This window comes from Crocodylus siamensis, chromosome 15 (assembly GCF_052110815.1).
Source record: "Crocodylus siamensis isolate JL-2025a chromosome 15, ASM5211081v1, whole genome shotgun sequence".
Lineage (NCBI taxonomy): Eukaryota > Metazoa > Chordata > Crocodylia > Crocodylidae > Crocodylus > Crocodylus siamensis.
Window position 1 is genome coordinate 17,996,968 of NC_143409.1, and position 23,991 is coordinate 18,020,958.

The window sequence follows — 23,991 nt, forward strand, 5'->3', positions numbered from 1 at the left end:
TTCAGTCTGTGTGGAACACTGAGGTAATTCTTCTTTAACTCCACACAGCATCAATAAAATTGCTAAAGCACCTCTCTCAAGAATAGCTTTAGAAACCATTAACTCAGTTGCAGTGAAAAATCAAAAGGTTGAGAAGTGTTATTGAAGGCAGTTGTCTTTATTGCCCTTTTTTTCTTTAAGGATAAACGAAGCAGTCTATGCAGTTGCATACATTTCTTGACAAACTACATTTAATTTGGCTGCCATAGGAGTAGTCCAGTTGCATCCAAAACTAAATATGTACAGAGCCAAAAAGGAAAATTGGAAGCAGTTTTTCTATTCAGTTTTTTCTTCTCGTTGTGTTTTCATGAAAAACTCTGGCTTGTTGACACACCTGTAAGCCAACAGTTGGGGAAGAATTCCATATATTATGTTCAGTGCTAGAAAAAACAGTTTTGCTTCTTCGGGGACTCGGTAGACGTAAGGAGTTCGAGCATGAAGAGAAGCACCAATATGGGAAAATTGAGCCTGTGATGTGTATATATACACATAAGAATGGGTAAGATTGAATAACAGTATAACCCGCATTACTATTTTTACATGCACGCATCACCAAACAACATTTTTTTTCAACACACACACTTAGTCCTGATCTGAGGCCATTCGTACTTCCACATGCACGGGAGTGCTGCTACTGATGCTAACCTGAGCAGGCAGGGCCTTACCTTTAATTTGTATCACAGTGTTAGAAAAGACAAGAAGTGGGAAGCTAAACAAATTTCTTTTGATGATGCCCTGCAGATTTTACTCTGCTGTCTTGAGTAGCAGTTTACCAGATCAAGCCTCTGCGAAGCACTGAGCTAAGAGTTTTCTGCAGCATAGGTTAAATTTACAGTGATGGTTATGTGCGGAGGGGAGCACACTGAGCTGCAGCGTATTTTTAGCATAAACAAACATTTAAAGATAGAAGCACTTGGGATAGTTGCCGTCTTTTGTCTCCATCTGTTATCAGCTATTTCAAGCAACAGCTCGTTTACATTAACTATCATATGTCCAATTCTATGATTTTTTTTTCCAGTAAGAGGAACCTGAGAAAATAATTGCTAGCTTGACTTTGAGGAGATTAAGAGAAAGGTTCAGAAGGAATTTAGCAATGCAGTAAAGTAGGCTCTAAGCCAAATCCTGCTCTCTGTAGGCTTTGATAGGGGTTATCTAGGGATCACAACAAGCAGAATGTTGTCCATGGCTAGTGAAGTAGAAAGAAGAGAGACAAATGCAGCATGTGCATTGTTGTGATATACCCCCAAAAGGGGGTTTCTCAGTAATCCCTGCCACCCCAGTGCCCAGAGGACAGCTGCTCTAGCAAGCCTTTCTCAGGAAGCAGAGCAGTCAAAGGAATCAAGTGCAAACACCCTTGAGCAGGGTGGCTGTTCAGGTGTTCCTGTGAATATCTGTAATACACCAAGCAGAAGCTCAGTAGCACACTGTAAAACACATGGTAAGAGCCTCGCAGTTCAGTCTGTTTCCTGCAGACTGCTAGTACCACCCTGAGTCCCAGAGGAGAGCCCTTCCCCTATCTGGCAGCTTCACCCAATTGCCCATTGCTGCAGAGACCCACCCTTTTCTTCCAATGGAGGTACCTGCGTGGGCAGCTCAGACAAGGAGCGGTGGCCAAGGGCAAGGACCTCCTGGCACAGAACTTGAAACACAGCCAGCGGCAGGAGGAATGAAGGAGTAAGAGTTTGCCATCTAAAGATGCCCTGTCTGTCTTGGCACTTCTGGCCTCACTGTAGTATCCAGAGGTCCGGGTAAGCACTCTGGTGGTGGGGTTGGGGTATCATGTGGAAGAACACAGAAGTTACCACTCAAAGTTAGACCAGTTGTCCCACTGATCCTGTGTTCTGTCTCTGATGGTGACTAGCACCCTTAGCTGCACAGGCAACATGCAGCCGTGTAAGAAGGAGCTCTGGGAGAATTTCTTTCTTTCCTGAGACACTTAGGCCCAAATTTTCATGGTTATTCAGAGAGCTAGGCACATACATCCCTTTCAGGGCCTGGGTTTCAAGCTTTTCCCTTGAATCAAAATGGACTATAAATTTCATCTAGTTTTTATTATGCAACTTCAGCTACTGTATTTTTATTATTCACAAAAATGTATTTCCATCCTATCTGTCTTCTCATAACCCGTAAAGAGTGTTTCTGGCAACATATGCATCATGTAAAAACAATTCTTTGTATCCAGCTTGAGTTTACCTTTCAGGTTCACTGAGCTCTCCTCTTTGGTATTCTCTCATTGAATAAAAAAGATAAGAGTTTTCCCTCTGCTGATCTAGCTCTGATATCAGTCAATGGACAGACTGACCCTGACTTCAGTGGGAAGTTGGACCAGGCCTAGAGCAGCAAGGAATTCTGTCATTCCAGACTGCCATTGCAAAAACCCAATTACACAGGAGAGGATTTTTTCCTTCCTTTGTGTCAAGATTTCACTCTAGACTCTGGAAGCAAAGTACATTATTAACCACATCAGCAACAAGAGGACAAGAAAACCTATGGTAGAATAGCCCTAGTCTCTCTTTTTAAATCAAGGTTTGTTATCTAGTGCCTGGAAGTCTATGATCCTCAATGTGAAAAAAGTTCTCTAAGCAACAATGGAGAAAGGAACGGCAAGTGAGTAGATGGGGAAGGGGCTTGGGTAAGCCAGTGGGAGCTAAAAGGAGGGAGAGAGTAAGGAAAAAACAGGGAGCAACTGTGTAAAATTCAGACTGCATGTTTGCCACAGCAGGAGTTTTAGATGTGTACAGGTAGAGCACAATGTTGAGAACGGCCAGTGGTGCAGCATCTGTGTGGGAGTATAGGTGCCAATTCCAGTAATGACAAAAACTAAACTGTTCTGTATTGCATGGTCTGCCATGATAGGATCAGCCAGGAGGTGTTCCCATCCTGCTGATGGGCTGCCATGCTTGCAACCAAAAGCACTATGACCTGGTTCATGCCACTTACTGTAGTTAGATCCCATCAGTGAACAAGCTATTCCTTGATTCTTCCTGTTACAGAAACCTCAGCATGGAAAATTTAGGGAGGGATGATGGAAGAAGGCTTTAGCTCTTCCCCTTGATGAAATCAGGCAGTAAATTACCAAGAGGTTCATATCTGTGAAATGCTCAGCTTTGATTAATCTGCTGGTCATCACACTCCACAGTAAACTCTGGATGCTAAGTCCCAGGGGTGGTGCTGTCAACAACTCACTAGCAATGTGAATCAACCAACTAAGCTACTCACCTGCAGGAAATCTTTCTGCTCAAATTCTGGCTGCAACCCAATTATAAACATTGTCCAAAGAATTTGTGTTGCTGTATAACCCAGAAGGCACTCAGAGGGAGAAGGCCCTGCTTGTCAATGGGAGAGGGTAGATCTGCTTCTCTGGACCTTATTCAAAGCCTACAGTTATCAAAGAACAGCTCCAGTTGCTTTCAAAGGGGGTTGAATTGTCAATCTAGGGAGATCTCCTGCATTCTCATTTATATCAATGACTATAGAAAGTATGCACTGGGAACTCTGATTGGGTGGGGTATGGCAGTGACTTCCTGCAGCCTAGCAGAGTTTTGGAGGAGTGTGGGGTTGTTTTTACAGGAGCTGTGTAAGTGTGGACGGTTTTTTCTGCAGCACAGACATTGAACTTTTCATCGTTTCACACGTAAGTTCTGCGTACACTTTCTCATATAGGTTAACACAGATATTTTTAAGATCTCGGAGGCTATCTGGTGTCTCCATACAATCAAGGGTGTGGAAGTTCTGATCTTGTGGAAGACTTAAGGAGCTTTGCTGATTAGTGTTGTAGGAATTACAAGCCAGAGGGGCCTAACTTTTGGAGTCAAAGGGTGTGTCTACACGAGATGCTTAATGCACAGTAGCCTATTAACACTGTGCAGTAGCTTGCCGAGTACAAACTATGCTAATATGCTACTGCACAGTAGTATTAGGCTACTGCACAGTATGCGTCACAAAAAAACCATGAGCCAGTGCTACTACGAAGTAACTGTAGTTACTGCACATTTAGTTAATACTTCTTTAATCAAGTACTAAACTAAATGTGCAGTAACTATTGTGCATTAATGAACAAAGTGAACTGAAGCTACAGTGGAATTCAAGCTGAGAGATATACTGCCCCCTCCCCTTGCCCAACCATGCACATATTTTTGCCTTTTCTTTTTTTATGCATGAGGACTATTCTGAGACTCTTAAAAACATATAAATTGTGAAAGGACAAGGGAAAAAAACACCCAATGTGAGGCCTTAGGAGCAGTATGAACTGTCACCAGAGAATTTTCCCACAGGACAGAAAGCTCTCCTGCCAAATTTAGCTTCTCTTTAGCACACTTTGCTCTTAACAGAAAACACGTTTTTCTGTGACTACAGGTGTTTACCTTGATTACAGGTATATGAAATAGTGAAATTAGCACTAAAATGGGCAAAAAAAAAATCTTAAATGGCATCCTCCTTTCTGTCCCCATCCACTAAGACAGAATTACATGTTCTTCCTGAATCATTAACAGATATGGGCACCAAGTCCAAAGCAGTGCAATTGCTTTCAGTTGGATAATAATCGTGATTCCTTTTCCAATGGATTAAACTATTGAAAGGAAATGCCTTTGTGTCTTGGAAACTGCAACTACAGCATCAGGCCTGAAAAAATTGAGGATGTGGGTTTTTTTCTTGGATGGAAAAGAGAATAGTTTGAGAGCCATCCTACACTGAGAACTTCTTTTATCCAGTAGTTAATTATTGCCATCAATCAACAGTACTTTTTTCCTTGGTCCAAGAATAACTTGAAAAACTAAAAAGGGAAATCTGTTAAACCTTAGTTTTGGGTTATAGGACATTTTCTCTCTCCTTGTGCTATATATATATAAATCCCCACTGTCCTTAGGCCAAACCACAAGCAATATCACTGTATTTCAGGCTTCAATATGAAAATGTTGTACTTGTGTCAGTAACACAGATACAAAATGTTGCACAACCAGAAGTTACGAATATATTCTGTGGGAAATGTATAGTAAGAAATGGTTTCAGTCTTGAAATCTAAAAATGTTGGCAAGATTTGGGGGACTAGTCTAGTCAACATCCGGTTTGATTTCTGATTTAGTTTTCCTCATGCTAAATAATGTTTGAAGGAGTAGTTTCTTCCCCCAACCTCTGAGAATGTGCTGAGTAATTGGTCAGGAGATGCTGGTTTCTGATGTATGCCTTTTTATGGAAGTCTAGATATTGGTATGTCTACTTCGGTTTGTTTAAGGCTTTTGAAATTGTTTGGGCCTGGTATAGTACAAGAATATAATATCAGTTCTGGTGTCTTTTGACTCTCCAGTAAAGTTGTAATAGACACAAATAAGCGATGCTTATCTATGGCACAGGGAACAAAGTAGTAGTCTGTGCTTTGGGGCTAATGGTGATATTCAAATGAGATTTATTTTGGTATTCCTTTGTTCCCACACTGTCATCACATTCTTGTTCTCACTTCACAACCATGTTTTCTCTATTGTCTGAGGGATCCTTCATTTTGCTAAATTTCATGCAAGTTAAATTAATTAGTTATAGAATGTTTGCTATAAATGCCCTGTCTCGTGCTAAATGGCTGCATAGGTACACCACCAGACAAGTCAGTTTTCCTGGTTAGAATCTTGTTCATATTCTTTTATCTTATGATCTTTGCCTCGTCATGGTAAGTCTTAGCAGTAGCCAATAATTTAATATAATTATAGGTCATCATTTCACTACAGCTGTTTATTTAAGCAAATCTGGATGGCAAAAATTGTGAAAGTACAGCCCCAAAAGAGGGCTTTGGGGAACCTGAGGCTGTCTTGATCAAACACTGCAACTCTGCTGTGCTGCAGGTGTAGCTGTAACTCGAAGAAAGTAACTGATATTGTCTAGCGTGTGACTAAGAGCTCCTCTTCCCATTCAGTCTATTTTTGGACCATCCTGGTGGCCAACACATTGTGTGAAAACAATGTGCCTGTTAAACTGTGTTTTAAAGGAGCAGTCAGATGCCATATCTTTAATTCAAACCTTTGATTTCTTTTGGAGAATGCACACATTTAGTAAGGTTTAAATAAAGCAAACAAGCAAGTCAAAAATATGCAGAAAAAGAAAAAATTAAGTCTATCAAAGCAATGATGCAAGAGCTCGAAAGCATGTAATAAGCCTGATTGTTTGCTCCCTTAAACTGGCTTTACAAAGGTGGAACAAGCCCACAGAATTACATCCGCATAAAAGCAGCCTTGCACATCTGTTCACAGCATCTGATGAGGTGAGCTTCAACCTACAAAATATATTTTGTGCTATATATATTTTCTACTGTACTTTGGTTAGTCTACAAGGTGCAAATCTACCCTGCCTTCTAAAAGCAGCCTAATGAGGTGGAACACTTCACCCCTTACCTCTAGGACAGCTCACTAGTTACAGTGTTATCAGCTAGTAATTCCCCAGTGAAAATCTTTACAAAGAAATACCTGGGCTAATCCTCCAGCATGTATAAGGGTGACATCGGGCATCCAGGAACAACCAGGCACCACTAGGCCATACAGTGTGATCACGTAGTATGGCACAGAGTAGAACATATATGCCAGCATCTGCATTTTAAACAGAAACATTAGCTGTGCTGCATTTCTTTCATTCTGGAGTCTCTACTTTGAATACAAGCAGGATCAGTGGTGAACAGAAGTTGCCACCTTATGATGGCTGGTGTGGAGCTCATGTGAAGTACACTCTGGTCTTATTCATTTAAGTGCCAGCAAGGAAGGCATCTGCTCACAGGCAGTCTCAGATGTGAAACCTGTGGCTTCCTTTTTTGCCTCTTCCCCAATCATTTTGTAACTTTCCATACCTCATCATTAATTCTTTACCTGAAGTTTGGGATAGGCAGCAGGATCTTTTATATAGGGCTCATGAAGCTGAATATATGACCGGCAGAGTTCAGCAGGACAATCCAAAGCAATCTAAGGAGAAATGTAAAAGTGTGATCCAAGAAGCCATTGCAAAACAAATAACCCTGACACTTCCTCCCAGGCCAATGGGTTCTGCAGCTGTCCTCTGTACTGGCACGCAGGAGGCTAGCTTACAGGCCAAAACAAACCAGGTCCATTAGAACTGGCTCAGGGCAAAGGCAGTTTGCCAGGTCACACCAAAGAGGGGCTGCTGACTTCATTATTAAAATGTGGTTTTCCTTCTTATTTCCCTCACCCTTCCCACTTCACAAGTCACTTGAAGGGTTCATGGGGCAACACTATAGCCTAGCCTTACTAGAGTTGCATTTGTGAGCTATAATGTGATGAATGTACAAACAGTCATTGATTTCCACTGACTATTAGGCTTTAGTCCATTCCATTATGTTAAATGGGATTTCCAAAGGAAATTCTCTTGGTGATATTCCTTTGGTGACAGAAATATTAGGCAAGCATGTCTTTTTTAGGGCAGGATGATCTTACATATGGGTTTACCCAAAAGAATGCATTGCAATAAGGTAATTGTGGGAAGCAGCTGTAACTTCCAAAACAGGTACTGGTATACTATAATGAGGGGGAAAGATTCCTGGGAGAACAAACTTACCAATAAACTGTGGGGTGACCTAATTTCCCCACAGCGCAGAGGGTTGCCATGTTAGGTAACAATGTTTGTTATAACATTTCATAATTACAAATTAAACAGCACTATTCGAACCAGAATTATCAGTCAATTTCAACAGCAGCTGCAATAGGAACTGTCTAAGAAGGCATTGCTGGTGTCCAAATCACTGACGAGGCCACACTGGGTGTTTTCCAGCAGCTAACTCATCTGGCCTTGGGAAGAATATAAAGATTTCCACTGCACATACCAGTGATACATCTTGGAAAAAGAGATGTTTGGTACGTGAGAAGTAGGTACTTATCTATAATAATGAATTGTCCCTTGCTGGCCAGTTTATAGAGAAGCAATTACTGCAGCCTTAGAGAAAGCAGTTCCTGCCATCCCTGACTCAGAAAATGTCACAGAAACAGTTCCTGCTCTGGGAGAGGAACTGGGGAGCAACACACCCAGATAAGATAAGTCCTGAAAAATGAAGAAGTGGGATTGCAGTTAAACGTTTGGGGAAGAGGTAACACTTCCCACAAGGAAACAGTTGAGCAGCTAAGTAGCCTGTAATACTGGAGCACTGGGGTACCATGAGCTGCAACAAATTGCAGCCAGCAGCAAAATTAGGAACAACCAGAAATAAAGATTCTAGAGGTGAAGTGGGGCAAAAAATATAACTAGAAAGCAAAAATGAAGCAGAAATGCGAGGCAGCAGAACTACATGCTGACCTGCAGCAGGCAAAACAAAATGCTGCTGAGATTACTTCTGCTCACATTACATGAATTAAGGTCTAGACGGGGTCGGTTCTACCAAATATACGGAGCAGGCAGTTGTCTAGGGCAAGGGTGTCAAGCGGTTGGTCTATGCAGCCGGCCAGGCTATCTAATGAACTGATGGAACCGGGAGGCATGGTTGGGGGAAGTGGGCTGCTGCAGAACCTGGGGCCCTGTGGACATAGACATAAAGAGCAAGAGGGCAAGTGAGGCCTGACACAGTCTTGATCACCATCTGGTGACACAGCAACAGAAAGAGGGTAGGGTTGCCAGTGTCATGGTCCCATGTACTCAGGGCACATGGTAGTGGCTCCAGCACATGGCCTGTAGCAGTTTCGGATGCCACTGCCACATGCTTTTGCTGGATCTGGCTTGCAAAAAGCCCCATGGTCCAGATGTGGTCCAGGGGTACAAAGTAATTTTTCTCACCCCTGGTCCAGGGCACCAAAATAGTGGGTAACCTTTTAAATAACCAGTGTACAATTTCTATTTTGCCTAAAGCAGCAAATACTTTAGAGCTGACACTAAGGACTAGGTCTACCCCCTGGCTAGGTCAGGAGTTTAAATTTTGTGCAATTCCCTCTGAAATTTAAAAGCTATCAAATGGGCTTTGAAGCTGTATATAAAATTAAAGCAGCACAGTCTTCCTAAGTAAGGGTGAGATGTTTACTATGTCTTGAATCTTGGGATAAACCCAACAGTTTTCCTCTGATAAAAGGATTTGCCTCTCACTCACTATGCAAGCTAGGTGGGGTTTTTTCTATGTGGGTTGAGTATCTATGTTTAGAAACACATGAATATAGATCAAATTTAGCCTGTGTGCATCAATACTATTGTCCATGAAAATATTTAACACTAGATGGGCAAAAAACAATGTATGATGTGCTTTTCAGGTCATTCCAATTCACGCTTGGGATATTATTACTCTGCTCTTTATGAGCAGAGAGAGGTAGCTAGTTGTGTTAGCCTGAAGTCATAGTACTGCTTTGTCATAGCATCTGACAAAGTAAGCTGTTGCCTACAAAAGCTTATACCTCTCTGAACCAGTAAGTCTCTAAGGTGCTACTCTACCCTCTTTCTGTTTGTTGCTCTTGGAGCAACGTAGTTATTTGCTTACAGAAAACAAGCCTCACACAGGGCAAAATGGGGAAGCAAAGCAATGCTAACTATAATAATGCCACAGATATTGTACCCTTCATTCTTTTAGGGCCCAGCCCGACTCCTTTTAAGGCTGTGAGTATAGTTTCATTGACTTAAAAGGAAGATAATCAAGTCCCCGGTTTGGATACACTATAAACAGTTTCCTACACAAAATCTTTGAAAAGGAAATGGTGATTAAAAAGAGTTTTAAGTAAAATGTAAAGACATGGGATCATTAAACTTACCATGCCCCTAAATATGCAAAACCCAGTTGCTAGGATGAGATATATAGCCAACATTAGGTCTATTGGTCTTTTTAGTAGTCCTTTCTTCTGGACTTCCTGAACCACCTACAATATAGAATGTGTTTAAGAGCAGACACAAAAGTCCAGTGTATTTAATTCCAAGTCTGTCTCTGTAAAAGGTTAAAATGGTAGTATGCCATAAAAAGAACCCAAGGCCCCAAATCCCTTCTAAATTTGTAAAGCCAAAGTAACTTAATTGATTTCAATGGGCAGCATCATTTCTATAGATAATGATGTAATCAAGAGCCTGTCTACAAAGAGACAATTGGGAAAATTTAATCTGAATTAATTTTTATGTGGATTTACTAAATTGTGTTAAACCCCTGTGTGGCTATTCTGGCTCAGAATTAAAGTTTGCTTAATTTCCTGAGTTGATGACATTGAATTAAGGCAGCTTTACATAATCTATTTTAAAGCCATAACCTTAGATGATTGTATTTAGCTTTCTTGAGAGTTTCTGTGTAGACAAGCCCTGGGAACAGAATTTGGCTCGTATGTTTTGAAGCTGAAAGGAAGCATGTTTTCATGTAACTGAACAACTAAATGAGAAGCAATGTCAGTCTTGATGTTGGATGGCCTAGCTTTGGACAGTCTTTAATACTTTGCATAATAATTAATGCAACGTTATTTACACAAAGATAATAAAATGGCTTCTTTGCACCCATTCTCTTTTCTCAACTGAGTGTTTTACCCATGTCCATTTTACATTTAAGACAAAGTTGTATCAAGTCAAATGGGTTCATAATAGAATGGTTTATGTGATAAGTGTTGAAGTGATGTTGTTATGATGGTCCGGAAAATGCAAGAGGCAAGAATTCTTTTGGGTGGTAACTATTCTGCTATTATTGAGGATTTTCTTATTGCACAAGAATTCTTATCAAGCAGCCTATAAGGAGTACAGTCTAGTAATTATGGTCTGGTAGCATGGGATGTGGGTGACCCAGCTTTAGATTCTTATTCTGCCATAGACTTCCTGTGTGACTCTGGACAAGTTACTTAGGTCCAGTCCCTCAAAGCAATTCAAGCGCTAAAGTCCCATTGATTTGGGAGTTATGGATGTAAATATCACTGGGGAGCTGGGTCTGATTTTTATGTTCCAGCACAGACAGAAGTTACCGAAGACACTCTGTTCTGAAACGTCTTCATCTGAACCCTCATGCAATGAAGGATCAGATTTTTGTCCAACCATCCATTTCTGAAGCTGTCTGTAGCCATGTACTTGTGTTTGGTCATGGCTATAGACTGCTCCTTGTGGCCAGATTGGGCAAAAATTATCACTTCTTTCTGTGCCCTTCCTTTTTTCCCAAGCTCTAAAATAGGGATCATCCTCACGTACCAAGGTGTACTCAGAAACTGCAGTAATGGAGGCCATGTAAGAAAGACAGATATAAGAAAGAAGCAAAGAAGCAAAACAGCTCTCTCTGGCTGGTACTGGCTAAAGAACTTGGCAAATCCTTAATAAGCATTGTAGAGATTTTTTTAGTTTTTAGTTTTTTTAATTCTGGGATGCACTAGTTGTCAGTAATATATGTATACCACAGGCAAGGTCCATGCAGCTGAGAAGACTATCGTCCTCATTTTAAGGTTCTGCAATTATGTATTAGTCATTTCCACTTGCTTTTTGGCTGATGCTCTAAACATTAATACATATACACAGCAGAAAGACCAAATAGCCTTCCTTTTATTTTGAGGCAGAACTGTCATAATTTATGTGAAATAGGATTCAGTGATAATCACTATCATTTGTGTTCAAGTTGCAGAAATAAAAGAACAGATTTGCAGGCAAAACTCGTAGTAAAAATTACAGGATTTAGCTCAAAGCTTACTTAAAAGGAAAAGCTACTTTATATATGCAGGGTTATTCATTTTATCAAATGCTATAATAGAAGACATTTTTCCCCCAATAAATATATTTTAGGTATCCCTATTGCTTGTCTGTAATGCTAGGGCAATAGACCTATTATGAACTCTAGTGAGGAGCTAGATCTATGTGACTGTACTATTAATTTTATCAAAACCTGCTGTAGAAAAGTTTGCAATATCGTATGCAAAGAGCATGTATAACTCAATATTAGAAAAAGGAAAAACAAAGGTTTTCTTTAGTAATCAAGCTACAAATAACTTTCAGGTAAGGTCTACAAGAGAAGAACAAAGATCAGTGGATTTCATATTTTATTCCCACTTTGCCTAGGCATGAATGAACGCTAAACATATTACTTCTTTTCTCTTAAAGGAAATATTAAATCATTGCACATATTTACCATGCTATACAAAACCTCAGTGTTCTCCTTTTATTTACAGAGCTCTCAGAGAGCAAAGCAATAATGAAAATGAGTAGAATTTCTGTTCACTTTCCAGAAGAGTACAGAGAGCTTCTGGGGTTTTTGTTTTCTATGGCCATGTCCAGAATAGCAGTGAAGGTTTGGTTCCCCAGGGACAAGTAGTTGCGGCACACTTTGCACAACAGCTACTTGTCTCTGGGGAACTCCTGTGCTTTGCACGCTTTAGCACGTGGCAAGTTACCCCAGGGGCAGTAGGGAGGCTGGGGCCAGCACTGTGCTGGCACCAGCAGCCTTACCTGGGGCTCTGGGGGGTCCTCCCAGGGCTGAGCCTGGCTGGCAGCTGCAGTGCAGCTCCAGGAGGCCTGGCTCTGCTTTTCAGCAGCTCACACTACCCATGCATGCGCTGCTCCAGTTTTTGTTTTTCCCAGGGGTCAAAAAAACCTGCAGAGAAAAAAAAATACAGAGCAGCACACACACAGGCAACGTGCCCTTGCACTGTGGAGAACAACTGTCTGTGCAGTATGTGGCACTGCAGACATGTTTGCGGCACCACGTATCACATGGCTGTGCTCAACTAGATGCACCCTACATGGATATATTTACACAAAGACAATACCAATGTAAATCCAAAGGAAAGTTGAAAGATAGATCAAGAACTTAAATGGCAAAACATTCAGAAAGCATTTTCTTTGTATTGTACTAAGTATTGACTGTTGAGTTATTTTGCCCATGTCTCTCTCTTTAATACAGCAAAGTCATGTTAATACATGCTGAAATGACTTAAATGCAACATCTTCTACTGGCAAGTCAGAGCTGATCCACTGCAGGCTTCCATTCTTCTGAAAACAACCAATCAACTCTTCACCAATCTTGCTGACACTGCAGTTTTATCTTAGAAGGAAGTCTGCAGTCATATTTATAATTTTCTCCCATTTCCCTGCAAGAGACTATGCTGAGTGCCTCCCATGGGGCAGATCAGGCCAAAAAAGCACAGAATAATCTACTACAGTGCCAACAGAATGAACACTATGATACCAGGCCCTCCAGAATTGAGGTGCAAATCTATCCTCAATCTCATCAATGTTATCTGAATTTAAACTATTGAAACTGTGTTTCCTGAGTTCCTACTATGTTTATAAACCTATCCACTGAACCCTGGAAAATACTGTATTACAGTTTAGCTTGATTCAAAACATAGTTATAACTTCATCCCTCCACTGTGCCCCTACCTCTCCTTTGAAAAGAACTGAAGCTTCTTTTCAGTCTTCTGTTCTATCATGGAAATGTATGTATTTAACTGGTTTAATAGCAAATCTATTTGAACAAATGACTTATATGCAACATTACCATAAATTGATTTAAATAATGTTTTGATGCAAGTTTGTATGTATATTTATATTATGTTCTTTAATCATTTTCATGTCATTTGTTTCTTAAATCCCTTTTAATTGCCTCCGAACAAAGGCTGATTGCAACTATTGCCTGAAAAAGGGCCAAATTCTTTCAGGATTTACTATTAGTTTAAAAACTAATTATAAGTATTAAAATACACTATTATTTTCTGGAAGTTACATTTCATTTTGCACTGTGAAATTCTAAAATATTATCATTTGTTTTTTGTATCGATTTCAGGGCCTAAACCTAAGTATGTTGGGCTCTCAGATATCATTTTATACAAGCCATAAATTAGCTAGATATAGTTCTACCTTCCCACAGGAAAAGCACTTTCATGGAAGGAATCTAATATATCAGTGAAAAAAAATCGATATTTAGTGTCACATCAAGGTCTTTACCATGACATTCAGAGAAAAGAGACTGCGAGTCTCAATTTTTCAAACAAAAGAATTTTTCAGCAAGAACTGAAATTAAAATGGGGTTCAGAAATCTGGCTTTCCAGGCATTTGAAATAAAAACATTATGAAAGGAAAGTATGGTTGAATGAAACATATAGAAACTTTATTAATATTAAGCTTCTCATAAATGAAAGAGCTCAACTGTGCCTCTGTAAAAGAGAAACCATGTTTTTTTGTCCATAAGAAGCAATTTTTATAATGCTTCTGGAGCTCAAAGTGCAAAATGAAACCTTCACCCGTCCTCCAGGTAAACCCTCCTATTAACCTCATTACTGAAAAGGAACCCACAAGCAACACCATCTTTAATTATTCAGACAACTCTGTAGTTCTAATGACTAATGGTTTTCAAAGTGCTTTGGCAAAGAATTTGACTTGCCAGTAGCCACAAGTGGCTAACTGTTCTTTGCTCTATTCTTCACATATTTCCGTCCCCCACAACTTGGGTAGAATTGTACATAAACAGCTATGACATTGTGACTGCCCAACTAACCCTATTAATGCCCAGTAACTATGTCACAGGGCAACGGTCCAACCAATTAGTGAGCAGATATTATTTCAACAAATGAGCACAACTGTAAAATTGAATTTTTGATAATTAAGAAGCAAGATGGATGCCTTTTAATTATTAATTAACTGCTTCCAGTCTATTGAACAGGGCGATATACCTCTGCTATAAAATCTGATACCAATACATACATTCTGAAAAGCAAAGGAAATCTCAGGGCAGTCATCTTCATAGAAAGTCTTTACAATTACAGCTCATTCTCCCTAAGGATCTTAAAGTGCTTTGCAAACCTGAGAAAGTATCACTACATGTGGCTCACACATAGAGAAACTTAGGCACAGGGAAAAATATTTACACAAGGACAGACACAGAATAACTGGTAGTTGGAAACAAAGCACACATAGACTCTCTCTCCTAATCCTTTACACAACTCCAGAAGTAGATCCAGGATTTCATAAAGGGGGAGGCAGGAGCAGCAACTGATGCTGTAGGGTTGGCTGCATCCCCCACTCCCAGCCTTCTCCCTTCTCTCCTCCCTGATAGGGTGAATAGCCTGCAACCTGGGAGCAGCAGCTGGGGACTTTAAATCCCAAAGAAGGTAAGCATTCACCCTTTCTTCCCCTCCCATTCCCTTCTCCCTTGGCCTGCCACTGCCAGTATCCCTGCTGTCCATGCTGTACCAGGGGCAAGGGAAGCTCCTGTCCTCTGAGCACAGAGGAAGGGAGGAAGGGGAAGATGCTTATTTTCTTTGGGACTTAAAGTCCCAGCCTGCTGTTCCTGCCCTGTGTTGAGAAAGGGGGGTATTGTCATTCCACTGCACCCCCTCTGAATCCAGCCCTCAACTCTAAACCACTTTGCTTTTTTCACTCTACAATGAAGATAACTAAGTTTATAAATGTAATGCATGAATGATTTTGCAGTATGTGCACAAGTTTGTTTGATTTTTCTATAATAATCATAACAGTGAACCATTATAAGGTATTCCATTATTTCTATGGAACCTGAAAACTGCCGGTGAAGTGAGCAAGTCTGCTCTTAACCATACTAATACAGTAGATTACACTTAATGCAGTAACATTACCTTTACTGGAGTGTTGTGAGTCACTGAAGGTTGACTGTAGATTCTGAACCCAGCCCATACAGGAAGACAAATATATGGTATGTTTAAGAAAAAAGCAGGACACACCCTTGTTCCATATTTCCCTATCAAAAGAAATAATCATAAGATGCATGAAGAATGTTTAGCTTATAGACCCTCCATAAAAATTTTTTAAAAGATCCAGGAGAACATCCTACCAAGAAGTTGGGATAATGTTGATTAACAAGCATTTTAAAATGCTTCTTGCTCAGCATGCAAGTCATGTGGAACAGTCATACAGAAAGGCAGTCAGGAGCTCCCGCATAAAGTGTTGTTTCAATATTGAGACTTTGTGCTTGTAACATAATAAAAAGGTCAACAGCGGAGGCCATTTTCTATAACCCACAGGAATGGGTGAGCTCAAAAATGAATGACAGCTAAATGCTGGTTATTAATGCAGGGCAACGACAGTGCTTGAAAGAGGGACAAAAATCACAGACTAGATCCTGACCTCAGCTGAGGTAAAGCAGCAAAACCTGTGCCTTTTAAATCAGCTGACAATAGCATGTTGTATGAAGATTGGGTTATCTCGAGGTTTACAGTGGAGAACTCTATGTGCATGTGCGTAAGCAGCAGTGTCAGGCATACAGCCATAGGGAGGATCCAGCCTCCAGACTTTGCCTTGCCCCTGGCTGGGATGCAGGATCTTCCTATACTGTCAGCCAAGCACCTGGGTGACAGCCACAGTGCTGGAGTGCCAGCAGCACTTTAGGAATGAGCTTGGGGCCAAAACTAATTCCCATGGCAGTAGCCAAGCACCTGTGATACAAGCATCTTCCCGCTGAGGCCGTCTGGCCCAGCTAGAGTGGTCAACATGTGCACTGCAGGCTAGTTTCACACTACTCATCCAGCCCATGGGACCAGATGAAGGTGACACCTCTGGTGTAAGGGAAGAGATGGGACTGATCACCAAATAATGTTCCACTCCACTTATTAATATTGTGCTAATATTTTCAAAGTCGCCTAAATAATCTAGACACATTAAAATGTATGGGTGTGCTCCTAGATGGCTTTGAAAAATCTCTGCTTTAAAGCTTTTGCCAAGATGGAAATAATTTATTTTGGAAGAAAAAGCTTAAAGCACTTCATGTGAATAAATACATAACATGAATGTTTGAATTATAACTTCACAAGCCCCATCAGTTATGAATTCATCATTTGAAATTCAAGCAATGCAAAGTTGGGGTTTTTTGTTTTGTTTTGACTTTGTAAAGTGAGTGCATTCTAGGCTACATAAATAAAAATGCCTGAGGATGCTCTTCACCTAGTATTTTACTTTAAAGCAGCTAAACTATTATTATGCAAATATGTGGACAAATTATTTTAATAGCAATAAAAAGGGACAGTTGTTTGTTTCCAAAGCGTGTTGAAGTCAAAAGGAAATATTGATTTCAGTAAGTTGGCTCAGAAACTTATTGCCTATTGCAATATATTAAACTAGTTGGAGGCAGGAAATGGTAAATCCACATTTCTCAAAGTAAAAAAAAATAAGTGTTTATCCATTCTATTTATAGTCCTGAAGGCCTGATCAAGTTTGTCAAGAAGCAATACAACAATATTCTTCTTGCAGCCAAACTGGAGAAGGCACAACTTTTATTGCACTTATTGTAGGATGTTGAAAACAAAATTATTGTCTACATGCAAAAGAAAGTTATACGAATTGTCTCTCCTTACCCACAATATTTCCAGGCATAAAGACAATAATACTCATGACAATGGATCCTAACCAGTACAGGCCAATGGTTCTGTAACTCTCTCTGCAACAGAAAAAAATAGATTTAATGCACCATCCACACACACCACTATCAAAACCTGTCCTCAAAGATTGTATGATTGTATGATTTGCAGTGGTTGCATGCTAAGACAAATGTTTAAAACTGCACTATGAGTGCATAGTAGAAGGTGATAGAATTGTGTATGCATGTGTGTTTAAAAAATAAGGTACAAGAGTAATATTAGATTGCATGAGGTTTTACTAGTACAATAGCTGAATGAGCAGTTTTTATACAAGTCACCTATTGGGCAAGTCTGAAAAAATTGCTTTTTGTACTTCAGCTATCAGAAGGCTGTTTCAAGCATAGCTTATATATTTCCCCCTAACATTCACATTTTTAAGTAACTATTATCCTTAAACTATTTCTACCATGGGCAAGATTGGAGGATTTTTCCTTCCCCATCCTCTCCTCTTTCATTAACTGCCTTCAGCACAGCTGGTGTAGTGGGCTTCCTATGTCACCTAGCATTAGCAAATGTAAAAGTCAAACTCTCTCAATGATTTGCACAACAGTAAGCAACGTAGAGTCTCCAGGAATTATCACTGCCTCTCTTAATTACACAGTGCTCTCCAGCACAGATGAAAGAAAGGTGACAGTTTAATCTTGACTAAGATATTATTCTACTGCTAAAGTCATGATAATGTTGTGAAATTTGACTATACTTTTTGTGTTACGATTCCTGTTTTCAGTCCAACCACTATAGATTGTACAAATGCTCTGCACAGTGAAATTTCTAGGTAAAAGATATGGTGGATTTATTTCTTCTCCCCACATCAGGGACAATGCAACACCAAAACACTTCTGTTTACAAAACTGAAAAATGTGTCCACTTTGAATGACAGTGCAAAGCAGAGAGAATGCAATTTGATGCATTGTCTGCCTTTTGTGCAACTGAGAAAAGGAATAAATCTAGTCGTGGTCTAAATCTACTGAAAGTAATGGAATTTTCATAGAGAATTTAACCAACTAAACAGCTAAACAACTACCCGTAGTACACAAATATCAAAGTGACTTACTCCCATGCAATAGCTGCCACCATTAAGAGATACATCAGGTAATGAGCAGAGCCATCCCAATAGCAGATCACATGGCCATAGGCTGTGTTCAGATATGGCTCACCCTAAATCAAATAAGTTGTAAAAACAATGATGAATGGAAGAAGTAACTCTCATAAAAAACATCCTTTTAAACACAGTATGGCAGACTTTGAGTGCTATTTGGTTGGAACTGGTTATGCTTTGTTCCTCCAGGATCTAGCATCTCTGGCCATCTCTGGCGTGAGAATGCTGGAACAGCAGTCTGTGGTCATGAATGATTCAAGAAAGTACAAAAATGTATTGAGTATTACAGAAGTCTGTGGTCAGCTACATTATGGAAAAAATTATTTTTAGAAAACTAACATTAAAAAACATTGATATTATTTGTTATATATAAGCAATGAAATAGAAAAATGTGATTCAATAAAGCAAAGATGCCTTCACTGTGTGCATCTACATGAGATGTTTACCATTCAGTAGACTAATTTAGCTGTGCAGTAAAAAGTAAATTACACTGAAGCACCACCGTGCCCCAGCCAGCCCCTCTGCAGCATACTGAACTTAAAGGAGAAGCCCTGGGCTGGCAAGCTGAGCCCTGGGACTCCCTGCCAGCCAGAGCTACTCCAACTCAGTGCAGTGTGCTGCAATCCCCAGCACACGTGCAAGCGGCAACATACTCTGGTGTTTATTGCTCCAGAGTTTATTTCTCCCAAGCACACGTTCAAATGACACACCTGGGAGCAATACACTCCAGAGTTTATTGCTTTGCATTAATTACACCTGAAGTTGTGCCCACAGACTGGTCAAAAACAAGCCACTGGCATGTAAAATACATTAAAATACTGTTCCAGATATCCTGTTAAGTGTTAAAACAGCTTTTTATTTTTTCATTAATTTTTTTATTAATATCCAGTTATCTATAATATATATTTTATTTATGTTCATAAGCAGAATGATTATTTACCTCTTTTAAGTAATAGGTCATGAATCCATCAATAATTCCATCCTGTTCAAGTCCTATTATAAGGTTCACTACACTGGTAAAGGAAAATACGGCATAAACTGCAGTAATAAAAAAGAAGAAATTTCTGTCTATACACATTTTTACATATTGCAAGTTATAGTTTATATTCTTCACAGTTTATAGTCCAAAATGGTCAACTGCCATGAGATTAACATCTAGCAGATGTAGATAAAGATTTAGCTATTGTGAGGAAAATGTCAAAGGAGAGATTTAATATACCATGTAACTTGTTACATTCAAATATCTTAAGTAGGGTTTTTTTTAAATGCTGATGTTTTGGCATTCATAAACAGAGTGTCATTTAAGGATATGTACAGCTGCAGCTCCCATTGACTTCAGCAGAAGATCTACATCCACACAACAAGGACTGTGTAGGTCTTAAAAATTATCTTCGGATGTATTTACTTTTGATTGTAAACCTCTAGTGGATATTCCTCAGAAAAAAGGAGAGGAGGAATGGCACAAAAGAAAAAGTAAATGTGACCTGCCCTATTGGTCACTGCAAACCATCACAGGGCACATCTACACATTGCCCTACAGTGACATTGTTACTATGCTGTGCTTTAGTACTTCCTTTTGGAAGTAACTGCCTATACTATGACGTATGCATGGTGCACCATTATTTTTAGCAGCTACTTCACCATAGCAGAGCACTATAATGGAGGAGCGCACTGCTATGGCGAAGTAGCTGCTGGTCATGTGTAGACAGCCGTGGATGCTACATTGCCATAATAGGTCATTATGGCAACATAGCATCACATGTAGATGTGCCCACTTACGCTACAGGCAGCTGAGCGACTCCCCTGAAGTGTGATGTGTCCTTTAGCCCCATCTACAATATAAACTGATGGTTCCCAGCACTTCGCAGGGTCACCTCCTACATATGGTACTGAGAAGGAGATGCAGAGGAGGTTACTACTGTACATACTGTATGGACTCTGTCTGGCAAGGGCCTGAACTTGAAGGACTAGACTAGGGCATCTTGCAGCCACTCAAGGAGCCAGTAATTTTTTCTTTGGATTGCTGTGCGTGTTCCAGAATCTATGCTTTCCTTATGGTTTTAACCAAAAAGAAAATGAAGTTACTGATGCAGACGTGCTTGCCTGAGTCTGCAAACAGCCTGAAGCAGCAGCTGAGAGGTGTGAACTTCTTTGTTCATCACAATAGGATATTGAAGACTAAGGTGTCTGTTGCTATAATGAATGTTGTTGATGTAAGAATGAAGACTAATGATAGTAGAGATCTTCTTAATATGATCGGTGTGTGTGGAGGGGGGTGGGGGCAAGCCCCTGGAACCCAGTATAGATCAAAACTAACAAAAACCCAAATAATTCTTGCTCAGTACAAGCTGAGTTTCATATGTTCAGATCTTAAGCATTTCCACAGGCCACTGTACATGCTGTCTTGTTTTGGTCTCTCAAACAGTGGAGTTGATTTGTGGGCAGAGCCTGAAAATTAGGACTACTTTTCCACCCCTCATCCCATCCCATAATTCTTTACCTCTGCTTTTTTACCTTCTTCAGTTTCCATTGGAAGACAAGGCCATGTCTCAGGTTTGGGCCCAAAGTTATTGCAACGTTTCTTTTTAACTATCATTAGACACAAATTGTAAGAGCTATCACATATGTTTGCATGTGACATAACTTTTAAACAATGAACTCACTCTAAATTAACTTCCATATTGCCAATACATACCATAAAACAGTGGGTCTTTGGGTGGTTTTCTTTTGACCAGAATACGAGCCACTACAGCTACAAAGATCAGAACCAGTGATCCAACTGCCACAATTGCCCAGGAACTGTAATCATTTTTTAAAATAGTGAATTAAAAGAAAAAACCAAGAGAGATCCCAAAACCCACCTTTGCAGTTTCTCTGAGCAATTACACTGTAAAGAAAATCACTTTTCAAAATAAAAACTGCATGCTCTTCAATTAAATGTTTTCAGTAAGGATCTGAGACCTTGCAGAATCTACCGTATTCTTATTCATTTTACTGTTTCACAGCATTGTGTGCTTGCTTGTTACATGTGATTGTCTAAAAAAAGAATATACTAAAATAGCCTGATAAACAACTGGTCCAGAAAGCTAGATTGTCAGACTAAGTTCTGAGTTCTGAATGTGAGCTCTAGCAAAAAAGTGTACTGGAAAACGTAAGGGCAAATAAAAAAGGTGAAAATCACTGATGCATAGTTCTTAAAGCCAGAAGGGACTATTATGAATAACTAGTCTAACCTCCAAAGAATAGTGTCTATCTGTGAAAGTGTATGTTTGCAAATCAAAATTGAAACAATTAGTCAGCCTGGATTAGGAGCAGCATTGTTGTGCCTGGTATTATGGAGTTTCTGGTGTCAGACTGCGGGGGCTTGAAATGTTATGGAGATCCTTTCAGGCCCTGGAGGGACAAATTGCTTTGTGTGACTCAGTTGTAAACTCTTTGGAAACAACGCTGACAGGTTCTGCAGGGAAGAGCATCTAGATCGGTGGCTCTCAGCCTTGTTAGACTCAAGGTACCCTTCAGAAAATGCCAGCTTGTAGTTTTCACTCATGTTTTGGCTACAGAAAAACAGTAGGGTAATTCTTCTTTTACAAGGAACCCAGAAGGACCGCAACAAATCAGAATATTTTGATGCTATGAATTCCTACTGGAAACACATGCTTTTATCTTGTAAATCATATGTTACGTGTTAATACTGTGCACCACCCTGTGGCGCCCTTACAAGGATCTCAAGACATCCAAAGGTCCTGCAACTCCCAGGTTGAGAATTGCTGATCCAGGTCCTTACACCTCAGCAAGGCATGGTGGCTGAGTAGCTCAGGTGTCTTGCTATGCCTCTTAAAGCAAATTGCAACCCCTGCTTTGGGCTCATGCCAGCCTGCTGACTTGCCTGGAAGTGGGTACCTGTCATTCAGGCCGGGAGCTGCTAGCCACATCACTCCCTTGTATGCCTTAACCAAGCAAGCCCAGTGGCCCATTAGGCTCGGGTAGACATGTAACTGTGATATCCACATCCCCAGCAGGGCAGATTATATCAAATGCATTTTAGGCCAGATTCACCAACCCAATCCATTCTCTTTTGTGCTGATATACAAAACTGAGGAGAATTAGGTCAAACAGGGAGGGTTTGTTTAATCACGTGAAAAATGTTTGAGACATCAGAATATGGTTTCAAAAGCTGCACTGGTTACATTTGTTTGAATTGCCCCCTCAGGAAAGGAGTAAGACAGTTAACTCCTCTGAGGAGGATGACAAGAAATTAAACAGCAGGATTTACACCTTGGACATAAACCTGCAAGTTGAATCTCACTATTCAGACTTAGGGAATCGTAAAGTAAAGAGTTAAAGTCAGTCGGTGTTAAGTAAAGGCTCCGCGGTTTTCAGCTGTTTGAAAAGCAGACGTGCTGCTCCAGGCCTAGACCCTGGCGCGGTGCTCTGCCCAGGGGACATCTCCACAACACCGAGGTAGTTTGAAAGGCAGCTGAAAGCTGTCGCTTGGAAATAAACATTGGCGCTGAATCGAGTCCGTTGCTGAGCGTTAGGGCAGGGAGCAAAGCTTGGAAAAGGACGGCGGGGAAGGAGGCACTTGTGCCTCGGCACGGGCTGAGCTCCTGGGGAGGACCTCGCCAGCCGCCAGCTCCCGCACGGGTCCCCGGGGACTTGCTCGAGGTGCCGCCGCCGCAGGCAGGGAGAGGGGAGCCCCCCGCAGCCCCGGCTCCCGCCCTCCTCCTCACCTGCTGGTGGCGGCCAGGCAGTTGAAGAGGTAGGTGACAGGGACGGCGGTGAGGGACAGGACGAAGACGCTGGTGGCCGCCGCGGCGCTCATCCCCGCAGCTCCGCTCCCCTCAGCTCTGCGCGCCGCGCCCGGGCATGGTCCGCGCCCGGCCCCGGCCCCGGCCCCGGCCCCGGCTCGCCACAGCTCCGCGCCGCGGCGCAACCCAGCCCCTGGCCTGCCCTGCGCCGCCGGGAGCGGCCCCCGCCCCTGCGCAGCCCAACAAGGGACCCGGGGGCGGCTGCGGGGGGTTTGGCGGCGCTTCCCCGGGGCGGGCTCCAGGCCAACGGGACATCACGGAAAGGGACGGGCTGCGCGGGTCCCCGCGGACGCAGCCCCTCCCGTGCTGATCCCCCGCTTTGGGAGCCGCAGCGCCCCCTCGCCAGGCCTGGCCCGCGCCTCCCGAAGGAGCCGAGGGGGGACCAGGGCCGGTGCGCCGAAGGCAGCGCCCCAGCGGCCGGGGCCGGGGCCGGGCCCCCCTCCGCCGCCGGGCTCCGGCGCGGGCAGGACGTGAGCAGGGCAGGAGAGACAGCCGGGAGCGCCCGAGCTGTTCCCAGGAGTCCGGGAGGAGAACGAAGCCCTCTTGTGTCAGGGCGCTCGCTGGCCTCAGAAATCAGCTGTGCCCGGGGACAGGTTATTCACACCGGCTTCGTGCAGGTTTCTTAGGTTTTCTTAAGTGGCCGCTGTCGGTGGGAGGCACTAGGCTGGACAGACCACTGCTCTGGTTTTTTGGCACTCCCTAACTTTAATACAAAGCAAGGATGAGGATAGGGATTCTTGCTATAGGGAACAAATCAGATTTT

At 41.6% G+C, this 23,991-nt stretch overlaps 1 protein-coding gene across 2 annotated transcripts; it reads right to left on the reverse strand.

Moving 5' to 3' along the window:
• Positions 1-138: 138 nt before the first annotated feature.
• Positions 139-23,562, reverse strand: TM6SF1 (transmembrane 6 superfamily member 1). 2 transcript variants are annotated; one of them, XM_090030188.1, is made up of 10 exons: positions 23,151-23,560; positions 21,116-21,219; positions 19,361-19,458; positions 18,376-18,479; positions 17,259-17,341; positions 15,528-15,649; positions 9,747-9,851; positions 6,882-6,974; positions 6,489-6,608; positions 139-507 (listed from the first exon to the last, which is right to left on the reverse strand). In XM_090030188.1, exons 1-10 carry the CDS (start codon positions 23,240-23,242, stop codon positions 316-318), a joined length of 1,113 nt encoding a protein of 370 aa, XP_089886314.1. In that variant the 5' UTR covers positions 23,243-23,560; the 3' UTR covers positions 139-315. The 2 variants fall into 2 exon arrangements, with proteins under 2 accessions (XP_089886314.1, XP_089886315.1); XM_090030189.1 differs by lacking the exon at positions 139-507 and adding an exon at positions 1,679-1,796 and having other exon boundaries at positions 23,151-23,562.
• Between the last annotated feature and the right edge of the window lie 429 nt (positions 23,563-23,991).